Source organism: Larus michahellis, chromosome 7, assembly GCF_964199755.1.
Source record: "Larus michahellis chromosome 7, bLarMic1.1, whole genome shotgun sequence".
Lineage (NCBI taxonomy): Eukaryota > Metazoa > Chordata > Aves > Charadriiformes > Laridae > Larus > Larus michahellis.
In genome coordinates, this window is record NC_133902.1 from 49,965,493 (window position 1) to 49,977,531 (window position 12,039).

The following is a 12,039-nucleotide window of genomic DNA, read 5'->3' on the forward strand; positions in this document are numbered from 1 at the left end:
TGCAGAACTGAGCAGATGGTATTTATTTTATTTATTAGTTACATTAATTAGCCGAACAAAAATGGTTTAACTCACTACAAATTACGGCTGCGTTAGGTGAAAGCTATTTGTTTCACACCACAACAAAGGTAATTATCAGGCTATTTAGGCAGTGCAGAGTAGCAACAAAGTATCTTTACAATACAATTTAAACCATATACTGGAAGCAATGGGAAGAATGTAGTTGACTTAAAAGTTGTATTTAAGCTTAAACACGATGGCAGGCACAGAACCGGGACCCCATGACCAGAGATGGCTGCAGACACTGTTACTTTCCATTTGCTCCAACGCGGCTCCGCGTGTTCAGCATTTCTGCAGGGCTAAAAATGCAGCAGCACCCACATAACCCCTCATACATTATCCATGCTAATTTCACATTTTAAACCCAAACTGCTAATGCTGTTTCTACCCTGAAAAGGAAAAGAAGCAAGAGGTCACAGCCTCATTGCAGCTGATGCTATAACAGCTGCATAAAAATCTTCCAGCAGATGGGTTACATGATGCTATCCATGATGACAGATGTAATTACACAAAGGTAAAGTAAGTGTTTGATCGAATAAAAGCTAGTAGTGGATCTATCGGTTTTGGTGGTCGGACTGAATACTTGTGGGAAAAAGTGCATATCGGATTCACTAGTAAAATAAGACACACAGTTTGGTATTTGACAAGTGCAACAAGTTCTGATGCTGCACTCACAAGACGCAAATTCTGTAAAGGTTACTCACAGAGTGAAGCATTATTCAAGGAACTAAATGATGTGTAAAACAAACATATGTCATTTGATGAAAAAAAGATTACTGAGCTGACTGTGAAAGACAAGTGATTTAAGTACAGCAGTTGAACAAAGTAACTTCCTTCTTCTTGTATGAACAGTAAATTAACTGCTATGTGTTCAGTTATTACACTTAAGAGCTGACGGTTGTTAAATCTCTTCATTCAATTCCTCTTGCTTTCAATTCTGATCGAACTCGTTGCAGATAATGAGGATCAGGGTAACCAAAACTAGGAGAAGAAAAGAATTGTTAGGGCTACTTCTGCAATGAAGCACTTGACAGTTCTACAGAATCTTCTTATCCGAGTCTTTTAAAACACTTGACAAATTTTATGCATGCACTTCTTACTGTTGTCCCATAGATCATAGGGTTGGAAGGGACCTCTGGAGATCATCTAGTTCAACCCCCCTGCCAGAGCAGGGTCACCCAGGGCAGGTTACACAGGTTCAAGTGGGTTTTGAATGTCTCCATAGTTGGAGACTCCACCACCTCTCTGGGCAGCCTGTTCCAGTGCTCTGCCACCCCCAAAGTAAAGAAGTTCCTTCTCATGTTGAGATGGAACTTCCTATGCTCAAGTTTGTGCCCATTACCTCTTGTCCTGTCCCTGGGCACCGCTGAAAAGCGCCTGGCCCCATCCTCCTGACATCCACCCTTTAAGTATTTATAAGTGTTGATAAGATCCCCCTATTCTACCTTCTTAAAGTACATCATTACTCCAGAGAGAAAACAGACCCTATTTTGCAGGTCAGAGAGGTGGTACAGACAGGGTAAAGCTAAAAACTTCAGAAAAGGAGCTGCTGAACTTGGTCGTCCAAAATGACACTAAGATCTTGATTTTCGAAGCTGACTGCTGTCCCACTGGAAAATGATGGGGCGCTGGGGTATGCATCTGTCTGAAAATCAGACCTGAGGCGCATCCAAGTCAGCATTCAAAACACAAATATAACGGCACCTCTGGATTTTAAGTAGCGCATCGCCAAAAGTGTGTATGAAGCAAGTGATAACTAGGGAGAGCATTTGGCCAGAGAGGGGGGATAAAGTAAAACTGATACTTTTTGATCTTTTATGATCCCAGCCCAGGAAGGAGGATCTAGGCACCAATCTTTAGAGCTTGCAGGAAGACACCTGCCCCTGGGAGGCTACAACAAGCTCGAAAGGACTGTTCCAAACCTCCCTCTTGTCTCTCTAAGATCCCTTCCAGGAGCTAAACAATTTACCGATATAATCTGTAGTTAATCATATCTTTAAGAATGGTCAATTGTATGTGCATTAAGGGGTGGAACGTAATGATCCTTACCGGAAGACCATCATACACTGAGGAATTAATGATCCCCATTAACAGTTAACTGGGGCAGACCCAGGCCCGCGCCATGCTGTGCTGTGCTGGACGTACAGTGTGGCCTTCAGGCCTGTGGTGGGCTGTGCACATCCCTTGGCCACAGGACAGAGTCGGCCAGATCAGTCTCAGGGAGGTGCTGCAGGCAGCTCCCGCTCCGTACCCGTGATTACACCACCTGCGTGTCCTTGTCTTTATCTAGAAGTGCAGCAAGTCCTCAAGAAGTGCTGAACAGAGCTGTTTTCTACTAAGAAAATCCTGTAATAGCTCAAACGACCAAAATGGGTTAACCCTTTCTACGGATGGGGTCGGCACGGCATCCTGTGCTCAGACTGGAGGCCCAATGAATGCTGTGCAATTTGGGGTTCCTCACATCTAAGGGGACATAACCATACCTATACTACAATCTCTTTCTTCTTGCTGTTAGCTCTAATAAGTAGACTTTCCAATCGTATTTTACAGTCTGAGTGCTGTCTTTAGTGGGATCATAATGGACCAGCACCTCCTGGAGCAAAACAGCAGGTAAGAGAAGAGGCTGAGATCAGGAGTCCAACCTTAGGTGCTATCAAGAGCTTGCTGTCCTGTGCTCTACTAGAAGTGGTTTCTCATCAGAGTAGGTGTTTTACACAACTCACTGGTGAATGAGTGGCCTGAGGGGCAGCAGAAGACTAAGCTCACCCTTGTTCCACCTATCCGAATTGGTGAAGGTGATTCAAGCCTGGATCCATAGAGCATTCCACGACCACTTTGATACTGACAAAATCTGAAAGCTCTAATGTGGAAAATGTTCAGGGTAGCCTTCCTGACATATCTGAGTAGCAACAAAATTACAAAGTGAAGAGTACTTACTTGGAAGGTCCTCCAACCGTGGAAGTTTTGTGGTGAATATCATTCCATGTGATAACATCTCGTACACCAGTAGTACGTGACTGCCCCACAGTGAAAATCAATTTTTGGTCAAAGGCTCTTCTGAGGAGCTGCAGAATTTCTCGCCCTTCCTTGTTGTCAGGTAAATACGCTATTCGACGAGTTGCACAATAAGGTTTCCCTGGGTTTGGATGGTTGCTCTGTTTTGTAGAAAAACAAAACCAAACCATATTGTATATCATAAATGCTTTGGAAGTGTAAAAAAATCACAGATCCCAGCTGTGGGATAGCATGACAGAAGGACATAGCATGACTGATGACTGATTTTGAGCAGGTTTTTTTCTCATTAGATAATTTCTTCCATATAAGTTTCGTTCACATTTTCTTATCATCACTCATGCATCCAGTGTTATTTTTAAATTTGTTTTTTCCTCTTAGCTCTCCCGAAGGCATGTCTGACTCCTCTGACTTTTTCATTTATCCATTTTCAGTCCTAGTCATCACTCTAAGCACATAAAATAAGCTGATTTCTCACCTGCAAAGCTTACAAGCCAGCCCACTATTCATTTTTGTCTGATGGTGTCGGCAGCTAAGAGAATGTCTCAGAGAATCCTCATTATACTCACAAAGTTTTGTTTACACAATATCACTCCATAGATCTCAGTTCAGTTATCCCCAATGTACAAATTAAAGACAGGTAGCTCTGTCCTGGTGCATATGAAATGGAGGGCTACCATTCGACTATTTCATTCCTACTATATTACTTAATCGCACCCAAAAATACTGAATTAAATACTTGCATATTTGTACAAAACGAAGAAATGTCTCTCCTGGACATGCATAACAATGATGGAAAAATAGTTAATTTTAGATTCAATATTATTGGTTTTGTTGTGGGAAAAATACCTTTTATGAATCTTTAAATATACTTACAGTTTGAATACCAGCACACATACTATATGTAATCACAATAGTACCACAGTTGGGATAACCAGAGAGAGATGAAGACATCGTTCTAACCGACATTGTTCCCTCTGGTTGGTTTCCTTCCATGAGTCCATAGACGGTATTACAAACAGGACAAGCTTGCTTATAAGTCATGGCCTGGTCAATGCAACTTTTGCAAAACGCATGATTGCACTTTCTCAGAATTTCTTTATTCTTAATTGTCTCCATGCAAATCGGACACACATCTTTGTCATCTTCTTCTGTCTTCACCTTGGACTGTCTTTCAGAAGGAAGATTATTCTTTTGCCTGCCATTGTATTCCTTCTCAGATGCTTCCGTAACTTCTTGATAGCTGAGATCAGAGGACAGTGGTGTCCTATTTTTAGTTTGTGTTGAGTCCTCAATGTTAAGAAGGTTCACAATGTGCTTTTCAGCAGCATGAAGATGCTTTGGTAAACCACTTAAGATGAGTTTGTCTTCCTCCTTCTTAAGTTTTACATGCAGATCTTCCAATTGTTTTCCATTAAGTAGCATATTTAATCTTTTCTTCTGATCTTCTGAAAGCTTACAGCTGATGATTTTTTCTCTTAACATTGCAGAGGCATTCTGAAATGCATTGATGAAACTTTCAGTAGCATGTGAAGACATATCAGAAGTTTTGGTCCTAGGCCTAAATATTATGAACACCTTCTGGCCGTATGAACTGTCTTTCTTTTCTACTACTGTATCAAATTTGTCTTTAATGTCTTCAATTTCTTTGCTTAATGTTGTTTCCAACAATTTAAACACAGAAGCATCAACTTCTAATCCATTCCTGTATCTGTACAGTTCAGATGATATTTTCATATTCTTTTCGGTTTGGCTGTCCTCATCCTCCTGTGCTAGAAATTTTTTGGCAGCTAAAATCTCAGTCGCTGGACCACGGAGCAGCAATTGATTCCCTTCCTCTTTGGCAAGAAGATTACTAAACCTGGCATTTAATTTCCTTATTGTCTCATTTAATGTGTAACCATTTGTTAAGGGAATTTTTTCCTGTTTCAGATCTTCTATGCTTTTCTGAAAAGTTCTGATAAATAAATCTTTAGCTTCTTGTATCAATGCAGGACTTTCATCAGAAGTGAAGCACACTGATGTGCTTCCATTGCAATGATCTTTACTTCTTATACGCACTCCAAAACGTTCATGTAGTATTTTGATTTCTTCTTTGCGGGTATGATTGAAATATTCATATAGAGCTGACGGAACTGTAAACTCATTCATTTCTTCAGTACTCAGACCATTTTCGTCTTCCAAACCCTTCTTACTTTCGGCATGTGAAAAATTATGGTTTGTGTCATTGCCCGCGAGGATATCCTTAAAGTAGTGATAAGCTTTTTCAATATCAGTAAAATCTCCCGTCAATTGCTCAGAGCCATCAATATTAGGATTTCCTTCTCTTTTTAAATTTGGACATATAACGGTAATTTTCTCCCTTTGCTCTGCAGTGAACATACTGGTATTCAAAGTTGCAGATACTGTAAGAAATATCTAAAGAGAAGACGAGAATATATCAGTAGTTGTTTTTCCTAAGGTTCTCAGCTTGCTGCTTCTGTAATTTGAGGAAGGAAAAGCTCTATATGTCTCGGTAGGGTCAGATTACGATAGATACATTTGTACATAGTGTTTCTTTTACAACATATATATACTGATATCACACACATGTAAGTAAAACAATCAACTGCTAAATCCAATTTGTTAACATCATCAGAATTGCGGGAACAAAGACAATAACTTTGCTACTTAGTTTGAGACTGTGACCAGTACTCCCTACTCCTGACCTCCACCAATGCCATTAGCATAACTAACGGCATTTTATAAGGCTAACGGCCATTCTCTGCAACCAAGCTGGTCACGTATTAGTCCCTTTTCCCCTCATTATCAGGCCCTGAATGTCCTGTGCACCGCATAGATGAAGCAAACACATTTCTTCTTCCCCTCCCTGTCATGCTCAAGGTTCCCGGGCACCAGGCCAACTACTCCCCTCCTTTCGGGCCTTGAAGGTCCCAGGCACCACACCAACCAGGTGGTGATGATCACAGAACAGGGAAGCGTAACAGCATGCAGGGCGCCGTCTACAAAATCAAGCAGTTACAAGCCCTAAGTGGGAGCTTGGCCCTCAACTGCTGCTGGACAGTGAGACCCGCGATCCCCGGGTGGCCAGGCACACCTCCAGCGACCTCTGCTTCCTCCAAGGACTGAGTGAATGACTCATATCCTTTCATGCGTTTTTTGAGTCTAGATAATGATTGTTCTATCAACACAGCAAGCCAAGTATTAAGTTTTGACATGGTCTGCAGAGGGTCCACTTGATTAGAAACCACAAGCTAAGCTGTGCTATAAAATTCAGTGCTACACGACTTACAAAACTGTGCCACACTGATTACGCTTGTAGAAATCCTGTGCTCTTCTGATCATTAATTCTATGCTTTGCTAATCATAAAATCATGTTACAAAAACATAAAGCTTTAATTGTAACTACAACTTAGGGCCATCACCATTCTGCCAAGGATCTCCAAAGAACCCGTCTGTCCCCTTAGTGCTGGGTGACAGAGACACAACATGTCACAGATAAGTTATATCACATTGTTCTTTAATTATATTGGACTTTCTAGTTTTCTCTTACTATCTTTCTTTAAAAAAGTCCCAAAAGTCACGCTTTAGTAACTCAGGGTTAAGGCAGAAAACAGGATCCTGAAAAATAGTAACAAACACGTTCACGTCTCTACTTGGTGGAGACAGAAGGATAAGGAAATTTGCAGTATACTGCTACAGATATCAGATAACCACGACGTTAGCACGTGCTGTACTTGAAAAGCTACATCTATGGTACTATGCAGAACAGGGTAAACCCTCTGGGCCAGACATCAGTGTCTTGGCAGAGACACATCTCCATCATATAACTTGCTGCCTGGCCCTAACCCACGTCCCGAACACACAGCTGATCTTTTCTTTTATGTATAACTTTTAGTTCAAAGTGTCTGAAATAACGTTTGCTGTGCTACATCCCATCAGAGCAGATTTTTTTAACACTGAGGGATTGAAGTAATTAGGATTTTTTGAAGATACAAAACATGCTGAAATAGTATTAGAGGTCTGCGTAGCTGGAAGGGATCCAAATCTCACAAAATTCTTCCACCTTTTGGGAGCAGTCCTTGGTGCATTCACAGAATCATAGAAAGGTTCGGGTTGGAAGGGACCTTAAAGATCATCCAGTTCCACCCCCCTGCCCTGGGCAGGGACACCTCCCACCAGACCAGGCTGCTCAAAGCCCCATCCAGCCTGGCCTTGAACACCTCCAGGGATGGGGCAGCCACAGCTTCCCTGGGCAACCTGTGCCAGTGCCTCACCACCCTTGTAATGAAGAATTTCTTCTTTATATCTAATCTAAATTTACCCTCTTTTAGTTTAAAACCATTACCCTTTGTCGTATCACTACATGCCCTTGTAAAAAGTCCCTCCCCATCTTTCCTGTAGCCCCCTTTAAGTACTGGAAGGGGCTATAAGGTCTCCCTGGAGCCTTCCCTTCTCCAGGCTGAACAACCCCAACTCTCCCAGCCTGTCGTCATAGCAGAGGTGTTGAAACCCGCCACAGTGCCGCTCTGGGAAGCGGCAGTTGGCACATGCTGAAGCCATGCTGGAGAACGTGCTGCCTGGGAACATGCCTGGATGACCTGTGACCCAGCACTCCAAAGTCACTCCCTGCCCCCATTTCACTGACATCTGCTTGGCATGAAACACCGAAACAACGCAAAGGACTTGTGGGGCAGGCCATGACACTGCTCGCTGCTGCTCTTCCTGACGTACCTTTTTGGTAATGACTTCTCCTGACGCGTCTCCATGGCCTTCGGCAGCCTGCTGAGGGGAGGATGAGCTGGACGAGGCCTGCGCTGTAACCGGGCTCTTTCCCGCATCCCCTTCTCCCACCTGGATGACAATCCTCAGGCGCCGGGCACCCAATTCCAAGACATGATCCGTGCGGGATTCCACGCTCCTCTTATCTGACCCAATTTGGGGACAGGCAGAGGTAAGGCTGATAAAAGCCACCTGAAAACTCGACGGCAACAGAGACCGCCTGCCCTTTGCCCACCCGCTGCCCGGGGCCGCAGGATAGTGCCCTCGGCGGCCATTTCCCGCCCCCCCCACGCCTGAGGGACCTGCGGGCCAACTGATCCCCCCTTCGCCGGGGGTGTCCGGGGCTCAGCCGCCGCTTCGCCCCCTCAGCGGCGGGGCCGTGCCGAGCTGCGGGCAACCCCCGCCCCAGCCCGTCTTGCCCCCCGTCCCCCTACCTCGCTCCTGCTGGAAGTGCACCCAGTAGGTGCCGTGCTCGGGGCCCGCCCGCACCTCGCACTCGCCGCCCCCCGACCGCTTCCCTGACTGGAAGTAGCTCTGGAGCTTGAGCAGCGGCTTGTCGGCGGCGCCGGGGGCCGGGCAGAGTCGCACCAGCAGCGGCGCCGCCATGATGCCCCCGCCGCTTCCCCGCTTTCGCTTTCGCTTCCCGCTCCGCCTCTCCGGGTCGCCGCTCCCCGCCCCGGCTCCCGGCGCTGAGAGGGAGACGGACGCTGGTTAATGGGGATCTTCCAGGTAACAGAGCGGGGCTGGGGAAGGGGGGAGGCGGGTGGCGGCGGGGTCTCCCACCGCCCCGGGGCCGCCCTCCTCAGGGGCGCGGGGTGCTGCGGCCGGCAGCGGCCCTGTGCCACAGGCTGGGACTGGCTCGCCCCTGCCCGCCGACGGGGTCTAGGCACTGGGGGGAAAGAAAAAAAAAAAGTGGTGTTTTCTGTCACGGAGCTCGGGATGAGGTAAAAATTCCCGGCATCTCACCCCCCGGCAGGTTCGGAGGCGGGTGTCCGGCCTCCGTTTTAGCGTTTTAAACGGTAGAAAACTTCATGGGGGTTGTTGAAAAGGTGGCGCTTGCAGCAGAGCCGCTCCCGTAGGAACGCCGCCCATCGGGCAGTAACGTGTATTTTCTCTTTCTTGTGTTTTGTTGTTTGTTTTGTTGGTTTTTTTTACAACAGAGTTGCAGTGCAGAGAGCTCCACACTGAAGAGCGGTTCAGGTAAGCGTTCTGCCGCCTGCACAGCGCGTTCCTGCGTTTCAGGTGAAAATTGCTGCAGCTACAGCCAGCAAACGGGAAAACCTCAACGTGGAATAGCCAGAAGCCACCTGAAATGTATGAATTAGGCACGGTTATGAATCAACATTATTATTCATTACTTCAACAGGATTTGCTTGCGTTTCTCTTTCCAAAGCAAGAGTTCAGAAGTGTTTTGATGAATCAGTGTGTATAAGTGCAAAATGTCACGACTCTTTTTACAAGTAGGTAGCGTACCCAGGAGGAAAGTTTGATTAAACTCATACAAATTGATTTAAACTAATTAACTAATGCATACAGTACTGCTGGTATCTGCCAGGAGAGGGCTGTATAGCCACAGCGATAATGTAAAAACTGCCCCACTCTTCACCGTTATTTTTGTTCCCTAAAAGAAGGGGTTTAAAAAGCCCTTCCAAATTCACAAGTTCCTTACAAAGAAAGAACTTGCTTGTGGGCTGTAAGTGCAGACCAAAGAAGATACACAGAACTAAAGACAAAGCTCAGCGTAAGATCTCTGTGGCATGGTTAAATGAACGTTACGGCAAGTGTTCCTCTGCCGGTGTGGCTGTGTGTCACTGACTCTGCAAAGGCCTGGGGGACTCACCCTTGGATCTTGCTGGGAATCAGTGACACAATGCTGAGAATGCCCTGGAGAGGGCAGGGGCAGGCTTCAGCCCTCTCAGCAAAACAAGCTCAGAGGGGGAGAAGGGGTGTTTTCTGCTTTTACAAGTATTTTGAAGCTCTGATTACGGCATGGCTTTTCACATTGGCTTTCTCTGCTGGAGTTTTAGTGGCAAATGCAGCACAGCACTGCAGACAGTTAACGAAGCCCTGTAACAGGATCCATTTCAAAGACCAAAGACCAAAGGATCCAATTCCCCTCACACTTGTCTGCTTCTTTTTCCTCCTCACCATTTATTCTCAGGCTATTCAGTTGTGCTGCTGCATCACTCTTTGAGGTTGGTGCTCTAAATCAAATTCAGTTTTGTGGTGTGGTGTGTTTTTTTTTTCTAATTCAGATTATGTCACTGATTTATTTAAGAATATGTCCCTGGCAATGGTTGTGTCAGCCTAATGGTGGGAAGAATAAACTGTAGGAAAGTAAGAGAGAAAGAGGTAACAAGTAGCAGGAGGAAACACATCTTAACCAAGCTTCCTCCTCAGGTAAACAGTAAGGCAAACCCAAATTCTCAAGTCACCACAGGCTCAGTGATACTGTTGTTGTCATTTAGTGCTTTTGGGGGAAGAATAGGGAAAGAGAAGAGGTCAGCCACTTCTAAGGAAAAGGTATTTGCCCAAGGGATCTACAGGCTGTATATGATGGTAGTCCTTCTGTTGAGAGTACTCTGAGCAGGCTGTTTGGGGGCTCAGGGCATATTTTACCAGGCCTGACATCTGCCAGGTCACCAGAAGATAATCTGGAAGACAGGCTGCCTCAGAGGAGGGTGCGTGGTCTCTCAGAGGACGCAGATCAGCAGCGGGCCACTCCTGAGCCTGGCCTCTGTTCAGTTACAGGAAGGGAGCTGGCTGTTGATGGAAAAGATGAAACTGAAAGTATTCACAGGCTTACAGGAAACAGTGGACAGCATAACACTGACTGTTTCTCAGCATTCAAATATGTTCACCTGCCAGAGCATGCCTGAACTTTTCACTTTCCAGCTGTGATTCATAAGGCATCGGAAGGAAAGAGGAGAAGGTCTTGACGAAAGATGGGAAAGGAGCTACTAGATGGGGAGGTTAATTTGAACAGAATAGTGAACATGTGAGGCCTTGATTTCTTTGCTTAGTTGGGCTTAGAAAGGCCTATGAAAAGGGGAGAGAGAAGATCAGACTATGACAAAAAATATGAGTAAGTTACAACAGTAGGATAAAATTGAGAGCTATAAACCACACTTCTATATAAAAAGCAATGTTTTGACAGTACTATCTTGAATTTCACTTTATTTTATTCTGTATCCTAGGGGCAAGCATGGTAATGGATGAGGACACCTTGGTGATCCCCATCAATAAAGATGCCTATGAAGCTCTGGAGAAAAGAGAGAACTGTCTAAGTAATCTCATTTACAAAAAGGTTGCTTGTACATTGACCTTCAAAAGTACAAAATGCACTGTTGAAGTATACAGGAAAAAACTAAAGCAAGGAATTGACATTTGCGTTTGTAAGGATGATCTCACAAGACACAAGGCCGATGCTGTGGTGAATGCAGCCAATAAATGTCTAGATCATCAAGGAGGCCTTGCATTAGCCCTTGTGAATGCTGGAGGGCCAGAAATACAAGAGCAAAGCAATCTTCATATTCAAAGGTTTGGAAAACTCGCAACTGGCCAAATAGCAGTGACAGGTGGAGGGAAGCTTCCTTGTAAGAAAATTATTCATGCAGTTGGTCCAATATGGTTGGCTATTGAAAAGGAAAGATGTTGCCACCTACTTCAGGAAGCTATAGTGAATGTTCTGAAGTACGTTAGTGCTCCGGAAAATGATATAAAGTCTGTGGCTATCCCAGCAGTGAGTTCAGGTGTTTTTGGCTTCCCACTCAATTTGTGTGCTCAAGTGATTGTAACGACTATAAAGGAATTTGTTGAAGCGAGTCCACCAAGCTGCCTCAGGGAAATCCGCCTGGTGAACATTTGTGAAGCTACCGTTGCAGAAATGAAGAAGGCCTGTGAAAAGTTTCTGGGCGATACCAGTTCACTTCAGGAAACTCTTACACATCAGGAAGCTCTTTCAGCTTCACCAAGCCAGCCTTCAGCTTTCATCAAACTTGGAGGCGTTCGCTTGCGCATGGTAAGAGGACTCCTTGAAGAGCAGAAGGTAAGTCTGTCCCGTAATATGTTGAACACGGAATTGCCTCCAAGTCTATGCAGAATTTGGAGCCCAAGAGTTCAGAACACATATCGTGTTCTGAATAGTCACTATTCAGAATCGTCACTAAATAGTTATCTTCTGAT

The 12,039-nt window shown here is 45.0% G+C and overlaps 3 protein-coding genes across 7 annotated transcripts in view; 1 reads left to right on the plus strand and 2 right to left on the minus strand.

Moving 5' to 3' along the window:
- On the minus strand, positions 1-8,875 carry DTX3L (deltex E3 ubiquitin ligase 3L). The gene is made up of 5 exons (XM_074595945.1): positions 8,289-8,875; positions 7,807-8,000; positions 3,949-5,490; positions 2,998-3,215; positions 1-1,041 (listed from the first exon to the last, which is right to left on the minus strand). Exons 1-5 carry the CDS (start codon positions 8,458-8,460, stop codon positions 972-974), a joined length of 2,196 nt encoding a protein of 731 aa, XP_074452046.1. The 5' UTR covers positions 8,461-8,875; the 3' UTR covers positions 1-971.
- Positions 7,621-12,039, plus strand: part of PARP9 (poly(ADP-ribose) polymerase family member 9) — a 13,393-nt gene continuing 8,974 nt past the window's right edge. Inside the window, exons 1-3 of one of the 5 annotated variants that reach the window (XM_074595938.1) lie at positions 7,621-8,026; positions 9,015-9,054; positions 11,052-11,902. In XM_074595938.1, the coding sequence (XP_074452039.1) occupies positions 11,060-11,902 (843 nt within the window). In that variant the 5' untranslated portion in view covers positions 7,621-8,026; positions 9,015-9,054; positions 11,052-11,059. Of the gene's footprint in view, positions 8,027-8,421; positions 8,584-8,664; positions 8,799-9,014; positions 9,169-9,909; positions 10,050-11,051; positions 11,903-12,039 lie in introns of those variants that run through there. The other 4 variants (XM_074595937.1, XM_074595936.1, XM_074595939.1 and 1 more) reach the window with 4 other exon arrangements.
- FAIM (Fas apoptotic inhibitory molecule) overlaps positions 9,008-12,039 on the minus strand; it is a 20,786-nt gene continuing 17,754 nt past the window's right edge. Inside the window, exon 7 of the transcript XR_012588487.1 lies at positions 9,008-9,161. The gene's annotated coding sequence lies outside the window, so the exon portion shown is untranslated. The remainder of the gene's footprint in view (positions 9,162-12,039) is intronic.

Bases quoted from the DNA above. Each gene is read 5' to 3' on its own strand.
- DTX3L (XM_074595945.1), bottom strand. From the start codon at position 8,460: ATGGCGGCGCCGCTGCTGGTGCGACTCTGCCCGGCCCCCGGCGCCGCC. The intron at 3,216-3,948 runs GTAAGTATATTT...TCTACAAAACAG, and splicing joins TGTGTGCTGGTATTCAAACT to AGCAACCATCCAAACCCAGG. The intron at 1,042-2,997 runs GTAAGTACTCTT...TTCTTCTCCTAG, and splicing joins ACGGTTGGAGGACCTTCCAA to TTTTGGTTACCCTGATCCTC.